This window comes from Camelus dromedarius, chromosome 15, assembly GCF_036321535.1.
Source record: "Camelus dromedarius isolate mCamDro1 chromosome 15, mCamDro1.pat, whole genome shotgun sequence".
NCBI lineage: Eukaryota > Metazoa > Chordata > Mammalia > Artiodactyla > Camelidae > Camelus > Camelus dromedarius.
In genome coordinates this window covers 22,133,538-22,152,017 of record NC_087450.1, presented here as the reverse complement: position 1 = coordinate 22,152,017, position 18,480 = coordinate 22,133,538, and the positions used below count along the sequence as shown (strand labels likewise).

At 32.7% G+C, this 18,480-nt stretch overlaps 1 protein-coding gene across 2 annotated transcripts in view; it reads right to left on the bottom strand.

Moving 5' to 3' along the window:
* FANCL (FA complementation group L) overlaps window positions 1-18,480 on the bottom strand; it is a 62,355-nt gene that overhangs the window by 16,599 nt on the left and 27,276 nt on the right. For both annotated transcript variants that reach the window (XM_064494475.1, XM_010989755.3), the window contains exons 6-7: window positions 17,650-17,746; window positions 12,566-12,634 (exon numbers count right to left, since the gene is read on the bottom strand). In XM_064494475.1, coding sequence (XP_064350545.1) covers window positions 12,566-12,634; window positions 17,650-17,746 — 166 coding nt within the window. The remainder of the gene's footprint in view (window positions 1-12,565; window positions 12,635-17,649; window positions 17,747-18,480) is intronic.

The following is an 18,480-nucleotide window of genomic DNA, read 5'->3' as shown; positions in this document are numbered from 1 at the left end:
AAGTAAGTATTAGAGATGTAATGTACATGATTGATACAGTTAACACTACTGTATGTTATATGTGAAAATTGTTAAGAAAGTAAATCCAGGAGTTATCATCACAAGAAAATATTTTTTACTTTCTTTCATTTTGTAAATATATGAGATGATGGATATTCACTGAACTTAACTGAGATAATCATTTGATAACGCATACAACTCAAATCATTACGCTGCACAGCTTACATGTACACAATGCTGTATGTCAACTCAATATCTCAATAAAACTGGAAGAAAAAAAAAAAGCAACTGCCTATACAGGAAAAATCTGGAAGTCACTCTGCATGCCCAGGGAAAGGTACGGGCTCAAAAAGGCCAGAAGACCCAACGCTTACACCTTGGACTGATACTGGACACAGAGAAAGCCTACAACAACAAAACACACACACACACACACAAAATGGGAGATCTCGATCTTCCCTCACTGGGGAGAGGAGAGAATCCAATTTCTAGAGTTACCACATTATATAATTAAAATGCCCAGTTTTCAACAATAGCAAAAAAAAAAAAATTACAGGGCATTAAAAACAAAACAAAACAAAGTAATTATTATGTCTAAGAAACAAAGGAAAAAAACTGAAGAAAAGTACACAGAGCCTAAGGGAACTGTGGGACACATCAAGTTGACCAATATATGGACTGTGGAGGTCCCAGAATAAGAGAGGGAAAATGGCAGAGAGAACATCTGGAAGCATGGCTGAAAAACTCCCAAATTTGCTGAAATACATAAATATATACACGCAAGAGGCTCAATGAACTCCAAGTAAGATGAACTCAAAGGGACACACACTACAACACTATAATCAAGTTTTCAAAAGACAAGGAGAATCTTGAAAGAAGTGAGAAGTGACTCATCACATACAAGGGATCTTCAAAGACTATTAGCAGATTTTTCATCAGAAACTTTGATGACCAGAAGACAGTGGGTTAATACTAATATTCACAATTTCTAAAAGAAAAAAAAAAGTCAACCAAAAATCCCATCACTGGCAAAATTACCATTCATCGGTGTTGGAGAAATAAAGACATCTTTATACAAACAAAAGGAGTCTATTACCATTAGATCTGCCCTGCAAGAAATGTTAAAGGAAGTTTCGCAAGTTAAAATGCAAGGACACTAGACAGTAGCATATAGCCCTATGAAAAATAAAGATCTCAGTAAAGGTAAATACATGTGCAGTTATGAAAGTTAGTATTATTATAAAAATGTTTTTACTACACTTGTTTTCTAAATGATTTAAGAGACTAACATTTTTTAAAACTAAGAATTACTTATCTCAAAGCTGGTTTGACTAACTTTGGTTTGTAACTCCACACCTTGGTTTCCACATAATTTAAAAGACAAATGCATTTAAAATACATCAGTTTGTGAATCTGAGCACATACTATAAAAATAAAATTTAGTGACATCAACAACTGAGGAGAGTGGGTATAGAGCTGTAAAGGACCACAGCTTGTGTATCTTACTGAAGTTAAGCTGGTATAAATTAGAGGGTTATAACTACAGGATGTTAAATGTAATCCTGATGGTAACTACAGAGAAAATAGCTACAGAATATACACAAAAATAATTAACATAGGAATTTAAATGTTTCACTCCAAAAAACCAACTGGAACACTAAATAAAATAGTAATGCAGGAAATAAGCGTCAAAATAACTGTAAGATATAAAGAAACAGTAGCAAAATGACAGATTAAATCCCTCCTTATCAGTAATAACTATAAATGGACTAAATTGTAATTAAAAGACAGATTGGCAGGACAGATTAAAAACACATGATCCAACTATATGCTGTCTACAAAAGACTCACTTTAGATCCACAGACACAAAGAGGTTGAAAGTGAAAGACTGGAAAAAAGACATTCCATGCATATAATAACCAAAGAAAGTAGGAGTGGCTATGCTAATGTCAGACAAAATAGACTTTAAATCAAGATAGGTTGTAAGAGACAAAGGACATTATATATTAATAAAAGGTTCAATCCAGCAAGAAGATATAACAACTAAATCTTTCATGCAGGTAATAACAGATCAGCAAAACATGAAACAAAAATTAACAGAACTGAAGAGAAATAGCTGTACAGTAATAGTTAGGAGACACTGATACCCTACTCTCAATAATAGAATAAGCAGACAGAAGTAAAGAAATAGAGGACCTAAACAACACAACAAATCAACAAGATCTAATAGACATAAATAGAACTCTCTACCCAATAACAGAATATACATGTTTCTCAAATGCACATGGAATATTTTCCAGGACACACCATGTTTTAGGCTACAAAATATTTATCAATAAATTTGAAAAGATAGACATCATATAAAGTATCTTTTCTAACCACAACAAGATGTAGTTAGAAATCAATAAAAGAAAGAAAACTAGAAAACTCACAAATACATGAAAATTAAATAACATACTCTTAAACAAGCAATGGATCAAAGAAGAAATCACAGGAAAATAAGAAAATACTTAGAGACAAAGGTGAAAACATTCTATAGAATGTAGAAAAAGCAGTACTAAAGAGAAAATTTATAACTAAATGCACATACTAACAAACAAGAAAGATCTCACATCAACAACCTAACTTAACAACTAAAGGATCAAATTAAGCTTAAAACTAGCAGAAGGAAGGAAATTATAAAGATTACAGAAGAGATAAGTAAAATAGAGAACTGAAAGACAATAAAGAAAAATCAAGAAAACCAAAGGTCGGTTCGTTATAAAGTTCAACAAGTTGACAAATTTTTAGATAATGGTCTAAGAAAAAATGAAAGAATTCGAATTACTAGAATCAGATATCAAAGTGGGGATATTACTACCATTCTACAGAATTAAGAATTATAAGAGAGAACTATGAAAACCTGTATGTCAACAAATTGGGTAACCTAGATGAAATGAACAAATCCTGAGAAACACAAAACTTTCCAAGACTAAATCACAAAGAAACAGAAAATTTTAACAGAGTAGGGAGATTGAATCATTAATCAAAATATCTTAAAAGAGAAAGCCCTGGACCTGACAGTGTCACTGGTGAATTATACCAAGCGTGAAAAAGAATAACACCAATTCTTCTCAAACTTTTCCAAAAAGCTGAAGAGGGGAAAATACTTTCTAACTTATTTTATAAGGCTTTATTTACCCTGATACTAAAGCCCCAGGAAAACTGAAAAAACATGATCCCTTATGAATACTGATATAAAAATTCTCAACAAAATACCAGCAAACCAAATTTAGCAGCATATTAAGAAGATTATACACAGGAATCAAGTGGGATTCATTCTCATAATGCAAGGATGGCTCCATATATGCAAATCAATAGAATGTAATATACTATACTAACAGAATAAGGAAAAAAATCCCCACAATCATCTCACTTGATACAGAAAAAGCATCTGACAATGTTTAACACCCTCTCTTGATAAAACTCAACAAACTAGGATTGAAGAAAATTACTGCAACATAATAAAAGCCACATTATGAAAAACAGCAGCAAACACCATACTCAATGTTCACAGACTGAAAGTTTTTCCTCTAAGATCAGGAACAAGACAAGGATATCTACTTTTACTACTTCTGTTCAACACAGTTCTAGCCAGATCAGGTAGCCAAGAAAAATAAATTAGAAGTATTCAAACTGGAAAGGAGTAAGTAAAATTATCCTTGCTTGCAGAAGATGTAATCTTACAGGTAAAAAACTCAAATATTCCTCCCCAATTGTTAAAACTAAGAAACTAATTCAGCAAAGTAGCAGGATACCACTTTGACCACCAGTAAAGTCAAAACACAAAAATTAGTTGTGTTTCTGAAGAACAATAACGAGCAATCCAAAAAAGAAATTAAGAAAAGTATTCCATTTACAATAGCATCAAAAAGAGTAAAATACTTAGTAGTTAACTTAACCAAGGAAGTTAAGAACTTACAAAATGAAAACTAAAAAATATTTGTGAAAAAAATTAAAGAAGACATCAATAAATGGAATCTCAATCCACTCATGAACTGGAAGACAATGCAATCCTTATCAAAATCCAATGACATTTTTGAGTAGAAATAGAAAATCCCATCTTAAAATTTATACAGAATCTTAAGAGACCCTGTATAGTCACACAATCTTGAAAAATAACAAAGCTGGAGAAAAAAGTGGAAAGGACAAAGTGGTAATCACATTTCCTGATTTCAAAACTTACTACAAAGCTCAGTAATCAAAACAGTGTGGTACTAGCATACAGACTTGACTTGCTATTTTAAAAGCTCACCAATTCATAAATTGTGTTACCTCCCTATACACTTTATACATTTGTATAGCACTTTACAATTCAAAAGGACTATCATAAACAGTATCTCAATTTACTCTTACATGCAATCCATGACTTAAGTATTACTTCCCTCTTTTTTACAGATAAAGTTAAAAGAGTTGCCCAAGGTCATGCACTCTAAGGATAAAGCCAGAATTTGGCCCAGATTTTAAGATTCTATGTTCTCTTTTCACTATGTTACAGTGGTCCAGCGGAATTAAGCCTATCATGAAGGTCTACAACAAAGTCAGATTTATTAATATCAACAGGTAAATTATTTAATGTACCTTAGACTGGTATTGAAGACATCTGATTAAAAAACCCTGGTTTGTTTTTGGTTTTGTTTTTTTGAGGGCTTTTCTTCCTTTGGTTGGTTGGTTTTTGTTTGTTTTTTACTATTTACGACTAGTCTCATTAATAAGTGTTTAAATTCATGGAAGAATTTTACCATTCCATAAAAGTATCTCATATGCTCACAATGCACATATCTCAAAATTTCTGCAAAGCTTAAATTAACCTTGATAAACTTAGAAATCAACTGAAATTATGATATATCTTCTTCCTTAATTTGGCAAGTAACTGACTGTATGAGATTCAAAGTCATATATCCAACTGCCCACTAAACACATTTATTTTGACATACCATAGGCATACCAAACTCAACAAATTCCCAACTGAATATGCCTCTAATAGACCTATTCTTACTGCATTCTCTGCCTTACTTGGTAGTACAACCATCTATCTAATCTAATCACCCACACCAGAAGCAGTGAGAGTACTCCATGAGATCTCATGCCCAATCCATCACCAAGTTCTACCAACATAACCTGTGGAATTTTCCCAATCTACTTTCCTCTTTCCCTGCAACCATTAACCTCGAACAGACCCTAATCGTTGCCTACGTGGGTAAGTACATAGTAGTCTCTCAGTTTTCTTCACTGTAGTCTTGCCATCCTCTCTTAGAATCCTCCTCTACAATGACAGAGTGACCTACTAAAAAACAAGTTTTGCTGAAAACTAATCTATAAAGGCATTCTGAGAGGAAGAAAAAAAAAAAAAAAGAGTAATGCTAGAGACTTATAATACATCTTGGTGTACCAAGAAAGGTGAGAAGTCCTAAAGAAATAGCAGAAATTAAATCTAGGATTTCATAAATTTATTAGATCAGAGTCCTTTCTCCACCTTAATCCTATTAATAGCCAAAAACGAAACAAAAAAAACCACTCTGAAAAATGCTATCATAAAACAAAATTCTGGCCACGTTGTGCTTTTTCCTTATAATCCCATCACTTTGGGGATAAAGTCCAAGATTATCAGAATTATTAGTACAGGAGACCCCGCCTAACTCTAAGCAAAAGCTCAGTCCTATCACTGACTAGAGAGTACAAAATGATGTATGATTTACATGTTATCTCCCACAATGTCATGCCTTTGTTCTCTGGCTAAGGTAGTTCTCTCCTCAAGTATCATATATCCTCCCAAGCCTCATCCCTCATTCCTCAAGATTCACTAAGCTCAAGTAACATCTTAACCAGAAAATTTGCTTGACCACATCAGGTTAAATTATGTGCCTCTTCTCTACATTATCAAAATGGCTCTTCATATCACTTAACACATTTTACTGAAATTATCTTTTAAATGCCTGTCTCCTGATGAGATTGAAAGTTACACCTGAAACCCAAACATCCTAGGATGTTAGAACCTGGTTAATTCACCTCAAATTCCTTAGGATCCAGCTCAGTGCTCCATATATAGTACAATTCTTACTCAATTTATGATGGGGTTATATCCAGATAAACAGTTAGAAGTACATTTAATACACCGAATCTACTGAACATCATCACAGCTTAGCCAAGCCTACCTTAAAACATGCTCAGAACAGTTACATTAACCTACAGTTGGGCAAAGTCATCCAACACAAAGCCTGTTGTATAGTAAGTGTTGAATATCTCATATAACTTATTCAATACTGTGAAAGTGAAAAACAGAATGGTTGTCTTGGTGCAGAATGGTTGTACATGGTTGTTTCCCCTTATGCTCACGTGGCTGACTGGGAGCTGCGGCTGCTGCTGTTGTCCAGAAACACGGACAGTACCATTCAGCATATCACTAATCCAGGAAAAGATCAAAATTCAAAATGAGGTTTCTACTGAACGTGTACCGCTTTTGGACCACTGTAAAGTTGAAAAATCATTAAGTCAAATTAGGTCAGGGACCATCTGTAGATATTAAATGTCTGTTGCATTTAAATTGTTTCCCACTGAAAAATCCTGCTTTTTGCTTTTCTGTTCATGTACTTTTTCAAGGTAAACACGAAAAGAAAGACTTGACCGTGACAAATACACCATTTCATCTAACAAAGCACTAAAATAGGATATAACTTCCGTAGTAGATCTTGTGGGTCAGTTCTCTTCCTTATTGTACCTAAGTTCTATGACTGTTCAAAGAACTCCGACCTATCCACACGAAACTCCACCCCCAACTTATTCAAGTGGGCAGGAAAATAAGTCAAAGAATTTCCTCACTTGCCTCTAGCTGGAAAGGTGGAACCCCAACATATTTAGCATACTTATTTAAAACTTTCAATACTTCATTTTAACTAGCAGCCCATTAAGTGAAAGCAATGAAAAAATTTTCAGCATTACGTTCACAACTAGTTTATACCTCAGAATTCAAATAAAGTAAAAACCACACATTTAATATTATATAAAAAGAAGGTTATAGCTACTAGATAAAGAAGGTGGATTAAATACATAGATCCAATTTCACTCCCTCCCCCAAACTTACTATGTTATTGTTTTTTTAGGAAATCAAACAATATAATTCACCACAATGACAGATTAAAGGAAAAAAAATTTGATTATCTTAATATAAAGAAAGGATATATTTGAAAAAAATTTGACTTTCACTCATAATGAAACACTTAGCAAACTGGAAATAGAAGTAAATTCCATTAATTATTGATAAAGGATTTTAGTACAAGAACTATAAGCATAAATCTACCTAATGATGAAAACGAAGTTTTTCCTTTGAGATCAGGAAAAAGACAAGAATGCTTCTATCTACTATTTATATTTCTGAGGTTATTAGATATCCTAGCCAGAACAGTAAGGAAAAAACAGAGAGAGAGAGAGAAAAGTAAAGGAAAAGAAAGGGGAGGGGAGAGAAGAGGGGAAGGGATTTTACATTTTCTTAATTTTGCTTATTTTTATTTCCTTTTTTTTTTTTTTTTTAGAATCAACATGGGGTACTTTTAAAATAAATGATGTTACTGAAAGAGGAAAGAGAAACAAAGAAAGGCAGTTAATAAGTTACTGAGTCCAACAGATCACACCACCATGTCTCATGGGTCTACCATATCACCTACTCTCAATAATGAATTAGCTTCCTTTGTTTTGATCCCTCTGATGTCTTTTCACCCATACCACTGTGGCAACAATGAGACTACCAAGATGGCAAGAGCATAACCAATTTAAGAGTGAACAAAAATCCAGTACTATGAGTTCTTCAACACAGACAGCAGAGAGAAAAATGGAAAGAAAGATAACCTAGTAGGTCAAAAAGAGAACTTCCACAGGATCCATACAATGGATATTGATGGTTTTTCCACCTAATGTGGTTTTAAATCAAATTTGTTTTTCTTAAGATCGCTGTGAAAGAAAGAGTTCACTATTTCCATATACATATGAACTGAGGCAAAGGGCACTCATGTGACTTGTCTGAAATTATACAATTAAGGCAATGGCTGAACTGTAAACAGAACCTAGGATACCCAACTGCTAGTCTGCTGCTCTAACTAATGGATCATGCTCCCTGCTATGCAATAGGACTGTTTCCTTCAATTACAATTTCTTCATTCATCATCAGATTATCAGCCAGAGGCTTTATCATTAGTTTTGCTCTTCCTGCATTCATGGCATTACTCCAAGAATATGAGATTTACATGATAAAAAATATAAAGACCACTGCTTACTGTATCATACCAAATGTGAAATTCTAACCAGTGTGGCGAGGACAGTTCACTAAGCCTGCACATAATGGCAGAGCCACAATTTTAGCATCCATTTTGGGTTGGTCAGAGACCTGGAGAAAATTAATTTTGTGTTTATAGAATCACAAATGTCGGCACACTTAAAAGTTTTACATTAGAGCATTCTATGGTTTTATGAGTCAGCAATATTCACATATATGACCTGTATGTAAAAGCCCAAAGGGTAGCAGAGTAGATACATTTTAGAGCATCTGTGATGTTGGGAAGTGGAATAAGATAAAAACCATGACATGCTCTTACATTCTATGCTGAAAACTATGTAAGAAAATTCACTGGGTAAACAAAGTATCTGTAAAGAGCTGTGCAGTCACTTGTCTTTGAGAAGCACTTTGTGTTTCTTTGGCACATATCACGGCAGCAGTAGTAGCAGCAGCCTTGCCCTTGGTGCTGATTTCTTACTACTCTAAATGTCTCCTCTGAGCCAGAATACACTGGCTGTTGCTGATCATGCTGTGAGACACCTGCACTGGCTACTAGGCTTGTCATGACGCACAAAACCCTACCATCTTCAGCTTGACATTGTGCAAGTTATAATTATTCATCCAAATGAATATGTCAGAGCAGCAGCAGCAGACCTCTCATCAGAGCAAAAGAAAAATACATCAAAACATTATCAACCCAGCAGGAAGACAGGGACCATAAGGAAAATTACCCATTTTTAATATGGATGCCACAAAGCCATGCTATTATTTTACAAAAAGAAAGGAAAATAAAGATCTTCCAAGTTTAAAGTCCAGAAACACCGTTTCCAAAGAGGAAATGTACAAAAAGCAGGCAAGGAATATTAAAAATCAACTATCTGGAACCTATTTACAGTCTCTTATATATAGTTTCCTATTAGACTACAATAGTAACATTTATTTTGCTTAAGAACTACAACTGTTTAAAAATTGTTAAAAAGAAAAAAGAAAAAACATAGTAAATCCCACAAGCAGAACTGTTTCCAACAGGTCAACTGAAAAAAGACCATACACAGCAAAGAAATCTGATGTTGCTTCATACTTTCAAAACATAAACTAATACTGCCAACACTTTTACCACATCTAAAAGACTCAAGAGTTCCTACTGCTAGCAGTATAACCAAAGTGCTTACAATGTCAACTAGACTCTAAAACAATAGGTAAATAATATATTTTGAAAAATTTCTAAATTTTAATGGTATTTGTGAAAAAAAAAAAAAAAAACAAAACTGAAATCACCCCAGACCTCTACAAATGAAGACACATTCAAATTCAATGAGGATATATAAAACAGGCAAGCGTAAATACGGATTCTTACTTCATACTGAAATACTTACGGAAATAGGGAAAAAATGTGTAACTAGAGCAAACTGTAGAATATCTCTTCAGAACAAGATAATGGAAGATTTTCTCATTCAAGACACAAAAAGCAAAACTCACAAAGAAGAGACTGATAAATATGACCACAGTGAAAGTTAAACCTCTGACGAAGTATATCATATACAAGTTAAAAAAACATGCCTCAGAGAGTAGATACTTATATCCCATGTAACCAACAAATATGCATCCAAAATATATAAGAAATGCTTGTAACAAAAAAAAATCTAAGGTAAGGATTATAAACAATAATAATGATTATCAGTTCTTGATAAGAATTAAGGTCACATTAAAATCAGACTAAGATGGAAAGGATTTGGGAAAATAGGAATTACTATGCATTGCAGGGCAGGAGTATAAACTTACACAACCAATTTGGGAAGGCAATTTGGCGATGTTTAGTAATCTCCCAGAGGTGCATTTCCTATAATCCAGCATTTTCACTTCTAGGCATAAACCACACTAAGTCTCACGTGTGTACAAGGAAACAAAGAAGATGTTCTGTTTAAGTAAGAAATTGTGAACAACCGTATCACTAGGGCAATGGATAAATTAACTGTTAGATTCATACAATGGAATGATATAAACCATTTAAAATAAACGTATTACACATGCATAGATCAAGGGTAAACCTCAGAAACAACATTATATAAAAAAGTCAGACTCTGTATGTTACAGGATATGGCATAAACAAATGCATGGATAGCATACACATCAATTCCAGGCAAGTGGTTTACTTCTAGAAAGGAAAGAAAGCAAGGGAGAGAAGGAAAAGGGAGGTAAAGTTTTAGGTCCTGGAACATTTTATTCCTAGGAGAGAGACAGAAGGAGAGTTATCTAAAGAAAATATGACAAAATATTAACATGTCAAATTTGAGTTGTGGATAAAAAGGTGTCCAAAGTTTTATTTGTACTATGCTAAAATTTTCAGTATGTTCTTTAATTTAAAAAAAGAATTTATGACATTCCAGTTACTACTAATTAATTTTGTATTCTTGGAACTAATACAAAATAGAAAACTTGCTGTATGACCTAATTAAATCTAAACCTGAATTTGAACTAATATTATAAGCACTTATCCCATGCTTATGTGTGCAAGAAACTGAGCTAGTATTAAGCAGGGATACAAAATTTTAAAGAAATTGTCCTCCAAGATTTTTTACTGTTAGAGTCACAAACTAATTTAGCTAAATAGCAAGATAAGGAAAGTGCTAAACAGTCTTTTGGTGGAGATGGAAATATTTTCACAGATTAAAGTCTGGGGAAAACTTCTATGGTTATATACATTAAAAACACTAAGAAACTCATTAAAAACATATTCTTCAATCTTGGCATTTTGATAAATGCTGAATTATAATTTAGAGACAGTATATCTGGAAAGAGTAATACAACTATGTACAGTGTTATCTCATGATCTCACATAAAACATAAAGGTGAAACTTACAGAGCCAAACAAAATGTGTATTTAAAAAACAAGAAAGGTTTGTAGTAGCTTATAGTAGTAGGTAAAGATGTTTACTTTTATTCCTATTTCATTAAGTATTTGTATCATGAATAAGTATTGAGTTAAATGTTTAATAAATTTGCTTTAAGGAGAAAAAAACACAAAGGTACACAACTTATATGTAGTTCCAATTCTTTCCATACAAGTTAACAGTATTTCTTACACATTTATAACACACAGAATACCAAAAGCAAATCAAAGCGTTTTTCCTCCCCTTTATTTTGCTGTCTTTTCTTGATTTCTAATGGAAGGAGGGAGACTTTTTTGTTGTTGTTTTTAAAGAATAAAATGAGAAAAATATTTTTTGAATATATATGCATGATTAAAGTAGTATTTGAAACTTCATGAGACTATTTAAATCCCAATAGGTCTTTTTTTTTCCCCCAAACTAACTTCATATACAAGACAATTACTTTATATATTATAATTTAAAATGAAAGCATAAATTTTCACTTGAGCCTACCAAAATTTCATAACAAAAGTAAGAGTAGCCTCTTTTTAGTGAGTATCTGTAAAATGTCACCAGGAAGTTTTTCTCTTTGCATAACAAGAGAAGTTGTTCATTCCATTTTGGAATCAACTGCCACAATTCACTGAGTGAAAGATGGACTATGCCTGTCATCATTAGACTGTTCTTTGAATCTAACCACCATTCTGCCAGATCTTTAAAAATCACACAAATAAATGTTGATGATGGAACTATTGATAATCATAACCAATTTTATCTATATAATATTATAATTTACAATGCACATCTGAATACAGTAACTTATCAGATACCACCAATGTATGGAGAAATTAAATTGACAGGAGCAGAAGAAAGACTCTTCTATATTCTTTACTCAGTCTGAATGTTCCAAAGCACATACAAAAAGAGTATCATCTAAATTCAAGGATAAACTAAGGATAAACACTTTAAAACAATAAAAACTGAATAAAAATGGCAGGGTTTATATTTTCAGTCATAACTCATTCTCTTGATATTATGTCTGAAAAATTCCACCCAATTTTTAACCTGCTGCTCACTGCTTTATAAAGAGTTTCTTAGGATTTAAATTTAAAGGAAAATTTCTGTCAATAGAGCTTCCTCATATTTACTTAAAATGAAGCATAAAGATTTAAAGGCTGGAGAGTGTGTTTGTGTGGGGTGGGGGTGGGGAGTAAGAGAGAGAGAAAGAGAATGGACTTAACGACTAGGAAACATGAAAGCAGCACTCAGAAGTGTGTTTATACATAAATGCTTAAAGAAAACTGAAAAAAATCACTTTGTAACCTATAATGGGCACTTATGAGTAAACAGAATATGCTTTTAGCTACTTAAAATAAATTTAAGAATTTACCTGTGGTGTCCACGAAACAGAAAATGAAACAGGAAAATCCACAATACAATCTGGTGATTCTGCAGGGTACTAGGAAAAGGCATAAAATTAGGTCATTTTGCTTCTGTGTGACAATTTCACAGAAAGTATTTTAAAACAACTGAATATATTAGGAAAAGTAGTATTATAAATGCAAATGTACTATATATAAACATTTTGATTCTACTATTACAGAGATGTCAAGAGTGGATTAACAGTCAAGCTATGCTTAGGAGGTACAAAGTCTGGTGATTTGTGGGTGCCAAACCAATTAGTTTTAAACAAAGAGTAATGACTTAAGTCAGTGTCAGGTCAGCTGCTAATGTGATCTGAGGGGTGAACCACATCAAATCTCAGTGTCTTTACTTTTAAAATAAGAGTTCAAACTGGTTGATATTTAATTTCCTTTCAGTCTAAAATTTAATCTCAACCTCAGTCGCTATTTAAAGAGGCAATGCTTGTTAAAAGAATCAAGAAATGCATAAAAATGAATTCATATAATTATCAACAAAAAAGTATTTTCCACAATAAAGCAATTAATTTTAGCAAGATAAATAAAAGAAATAATGGTGTGCCTTCTGGCTTATTAAAGGAAAACAAAGTAACAGGTTTAAGAAAAACCTTTTCACGGTTGATAAATAGAAATTTAATTTCTCAATACTTTTATACAAAAACTGATAGTCATAGGACTAACCAGGTTTCTAAGTTAATGAAGACAAAAGGTAGTTTTTCTTCAATTTTGTTATTAGAGAATTGTACTACACGATTTCTCTAAAATTCAATTCTGGACTCTTGAAAGTCATATATAATTTTTAAAATGCTCATTTCATTCCATTAAAAAGCTAAATATACTAAAAGAAAATTAGTTTTAGGAAAACTCCTTTCTCTCATTGGACAAAATGTTTATAATAAGTTTTAAATTTTCACTTTTTTCAACCTCCTATTTTTAACTACTTTGTTGCATAGCAAAAGAGGACAAAAATTACCACTACAGTATTTAAAAAACATCAGCCACTTGAAATCAATGCTTTGAAAAGAATTAACATTTAGTTATAGGGGAAGGGTACAGCTCAAGTGGTAGCGCACATACTTAGCATACACAAGGTCCTGGGTTCAATCCCCAGTACCTCCTCTAAAAAAAATAAATAAGCCTAATTGCCTCACCCTGCCAAAAAAACACAAAACAAAACAAAAACCCAACATTTAGTTATAACGACTGGCTGGCTAAAAATAAACTTATCAATGTATACTCCTATGGTATCAGTTCTCTAGAACTGATAACACAAAGGCAAATATACAGGAAACCACATGAAAATGTAACAGTGCTCCAATTTGGAGGAAAAAAAGAAAAGTCAGGCTGAGATTAAGGAGGGAGCCCTATTTCAGACAATTCAAACTAGAAGATGACATACTTCAGATTATAACTGCTGCAATCACTGGAAAACAATTTGTACACCATTTTTCTAAGTCATGTGATTATCTCAAAGTAAATGCAGGCAGAGATCTTAGCTTTCTCTGGTTCTGCTAACTCTGTGACTCTGGACAAGTCATTTAACTTCTCTCGCTGTTTTATATGTAAAAATGATGGAACTCAACTAAAAGCATTAAAAAAAAACCTCTTCCCTCTAAAATGTTGATATTCTGTAAAAATAATAATGCACACTTAAAACCTCCATGGGTCAAAAATGGAGTATTTAGTTCACTTTGAGTTGCTGCTATCTGTCTCCTACTGATGCTAACAATGAACATATACCAACTCTCCTACTTAAACAAATCATTCTAGGTAAGAATATGAACTTAACGAAATGACTACTGTATAGAGTACATAAACCAAGTAAAGTACCTGTGACTTTGTAAGTCACTATGCACACAGAACGCGTGATGTTAAAAGAGATTATGATCCTACATTCAAATGCAGGATAGTAAACGATACGTATGTACTGATATAGAAAGAGATCCACAAAGAGTTTAAGGAAAAGCAGGTTATAATAAATATAATATAGTCCCGCACATATAAATGAGACTTCCTCAGAGTTTCTGAGATGATAATGTTCAAACATATATTTTAGGTGTAATTTTGCAAATATAAAAATATGTACATAATAAATTAGACTGATCTATATGTAGGTGGCGTCACTGTGTATCTATTGAGTTAAATGCATATATACTGTGTTAATTATATTCACATTCAAGATCAATTCTGTTTATATAATAAACTTTACATAACTGTATTGAGCCTAAAAAGTACAAATTTACACACTCCTGGATGATTAACATGAATTATGAAGTAGCATCCTAGATATTCATTTTCAGAACTGTTTGTACTGTAGTACTAACTACAGCATAGATATCTAAATACAGTATTATAAAATGACTATCAAAATTCAGACAGTTTTCAATAGTAAGTTGGAGGCATATATAAAACCACCAGAGACTAACTGCCAAAAGTTTTACTTTAGAAGTCTAATTGACAACAAAAGCTCCACATAAAACAATATTAATTGAGAAATAGGTACAGTAATTATTTTTAATTAAAATATCATTTTTCAAATCTCATAACAAATCAATAACTATAAGGGGAATACAATTATTATATAATATTCAGTATGTATTTTGTCACAAACATATTTTTTTAGACTCCATAGTATACTTTTCCAAGAAAAAATTTAACCCGTGTTTATAAATTGGACCATCTAAGCAGTAAGGCCCCCTAGCAACTGAATACATGCAAATTGCAGCAGATTACAAAAACAGGCATCGGACAGAGCGCCCAGCCTCTGAAACACATCTGTGATTTGTTTTTCAAGTAGTTTTGATCTTGGCCAAAGCTACGGAGGCCCTACTTCTTTTTTAAGAAGGTAAAGAAAAGATAATAATTTAATCTCATGGTTTAGGATGAACTGTTAATACTGCATAAAAATACTTACAAAAATGACAAAATTCAACTGTTTCCCTTATTATATTTCTTTTTGACTTATATATTTACTTTTATTATGAGATGTCTAGACGAAATTGGTATTGTTTTCTTTGTGGGTTTTTGGGGATAGTGAGGTAAAGTTGAGAGAAAGGCAGAATTGGGAGAGTATATACTCAAGAAGAAAAATAAAACAAATGTATGTCTTTACTATGTATCAAAAAATATCAAAAGAAATAGAAATTTGAGTATTTACATAAATAAGGCTAATGTAAGGTTATTTTTTAAGAAATCAGCTTGATCCTTAAAAATTTAGTTTAGACTACGATTTTTACATTATGTACTCTTAATGTGTAAGTTTTAGCTTTCACTGTTTTTAACTGACAATCCCAAATATTCATAAGAAAGAAATTACCACATCTAAAAAATAACTCTGGCCTCTATGAAAATTGAACTAAATGGATAATTCACGACTTGAACAAATCACACCAACATAAGATTCATTCAGGTCTAGTCTGTCTTGTTTTGTTTTTTGCTTTTTGGTAAAATTTTTTTCTTTCTCATTTCTTCCTAACTCAAATAGATCTTTCTCTTCCCTCTTGCAAAGGCATCCATAATAGTGCTTCACAGCTATCGACACTGCAAAAACTTGACACTTGAAAATATTCTCTAGAGAAATATTCAAAGTGTCACCTTATCTACCTTGAAAAGTTATAAGAAAAAGCAAATGGAATGGACTATACTAGTGGCTACACATCCTCCCTCTCAATACTACCAATGATGTCATTAACCAGAATTAATAATAAAATCTTATAGGTGCAATTACAGGCAGCACAGACAATAAATCATCATTATCTCTTAGTAAAGCAGAAACGGTTGTAAACACGAGGCTATTAAACAAACAGAATCAGGACAGGATATATTTAATTTTTTTTCCATTTTAGTATTCACACCAAAACAACTTTTATCAATGTACAAAATACAAACAAACAAAAAATTTTGAAGATGACAGAACCCTTGCCACTGGCAGCATATGACCTTTGGAAGGGTAAAGGCAGATTTCTCCTTGATCCTAAAAAAAAAATCTTTAAAAACTAAAAAGGAAAACAAATTTTTTTCATTTTCATTTAATAAATATATCCACGTAATTTATTTTACAAATAAGATTGTTAGCCCAATTTTTTTCAACACTTATCCCATATGAATCTTAAAATTATATCTAAAACATTCTCTGTGTAGGAGAGTCATTTCTCAACTTGTCTGATATAGAGGCACTGTAAGATAATCAACTTTTCTGTGTCACCCAGTACAACTTTACGTATTAACATTCTCTCATGAAAAGCTTAAATGCCAGACATTTTTAAAAAGGACAAACACAATTGATCTTTTCATCACTACAATCTTCTGAAATAGAGTTGATTGATGACTCCTAGGGATCAGGAAAAAAGTCAGACGTCCTGGTTTTCTCAAATTCTAATGTTTGCCTAGTGATTACTAAGTAAATGATGAATACCCTGAACTGGCTTATTCTACTTATGTCTCAAAATTCACAATCCCTAATTAAAAAATAAAAGATGAAACAGCTATGTTTTGTGCCAATAAAATTAGTCAGTAGTTACAGATCACTAGCCTGTAAGGCTATAAATAGAGGTACATACAACCTTTGCAAATTTTTAAAATATAGAAGTAAAAAAATTTCAGCCAAAACAATGAAAAGCATGCATATTTGTGTGTCTGTGTTTGGGGGTTGGGGCAGAAATAAGAACAAAGGTAATTCATAGTAAGACTGAAGACAAAAGACTTCTGCAGTAGAACTTTACTTGGGATAATAGAAACTTCCAAATCTTTTCTACATAGGATGTTACAAAAATAACATGATGGTACTTTGAGGCTGACAAACCTAATTTGTAATATTTCTTTACTATAAAGTCTATATTTTGATCAAATTTGAACTAAAATAGTGACATGAAATCGTACGCAGGCTTTGGGAAACTTAGTGAATAAATTCTCTGAGGTGTTCCAAAATAAAAATTTTTATAGTATCATATGTATTTGTTAGAAGCAACTAGCACATGTTTACATTGAAAACATTCACAGAGTTCATTTCACACAGTACTTCCTGACCACAGTAACAGTTTAATGAAGCACGTACCTTTGCCTTCAACTTGACAGTGATTAGATGCTCTCTACCAGAAGCATCTTCGGCTTTTAACTTGATGGTACTAAAGCCAGTATCCACATATACCAGCCTGGTGAGTAGAAGGGAATAAAGAATGATCACAATGGGGAGGGTAGGGCTGGGGAGAGAGGGAGGTTGGAGGATGGTAGGATTCAAGATGAAAATATTTGCTATATTCCTATTAATCCATTACAAAAATTAATCAGAGGAATTTCTACATGCCATCCCATTATGCTGGTATAGATTTACTGCCGTTAATACACCAGCCCAGCGCTTAATGCAGTCATAGATCTCTGGATTATTTACAATGTGTGTCAAGGCTCATGCTGTGGTCAGTGAGCACTATGTTTCGGTTTTCCATCACCGGAACCTTTGGCACACACAGCATGTTCCTGTCAGACTCTACTTATGTACACATTAAACTTCCTGTCAAACTCTTTGATCCATTTCTGTAGTTTCATACAGTATGAGACTTTTATGCTTCCTTTATTTGTTTTTCTCCTCAATGAACTTCTGCTTTATTATCAATAATGTTACTGTACAAAAATCAGGCTGATATTAGTTCATATACTCAAATTGATCCTCGAAGGAACAGGCTGCATAAGCACAGGTACTGCTGGTCTCCTAACAATAAATTTTCTTTTTGTGCAATATATAGCTTCTGACACTTAACCTGGGCATGTATTCAAGATGACTAATATTTTAAACATATAGCACAAGTGCAATTGTTTTGGTTTAAAGTTGCTCTAAATGCATGAATTTTCTACAATGGAAACCAATACACTTTGAAATACATCATTCTGT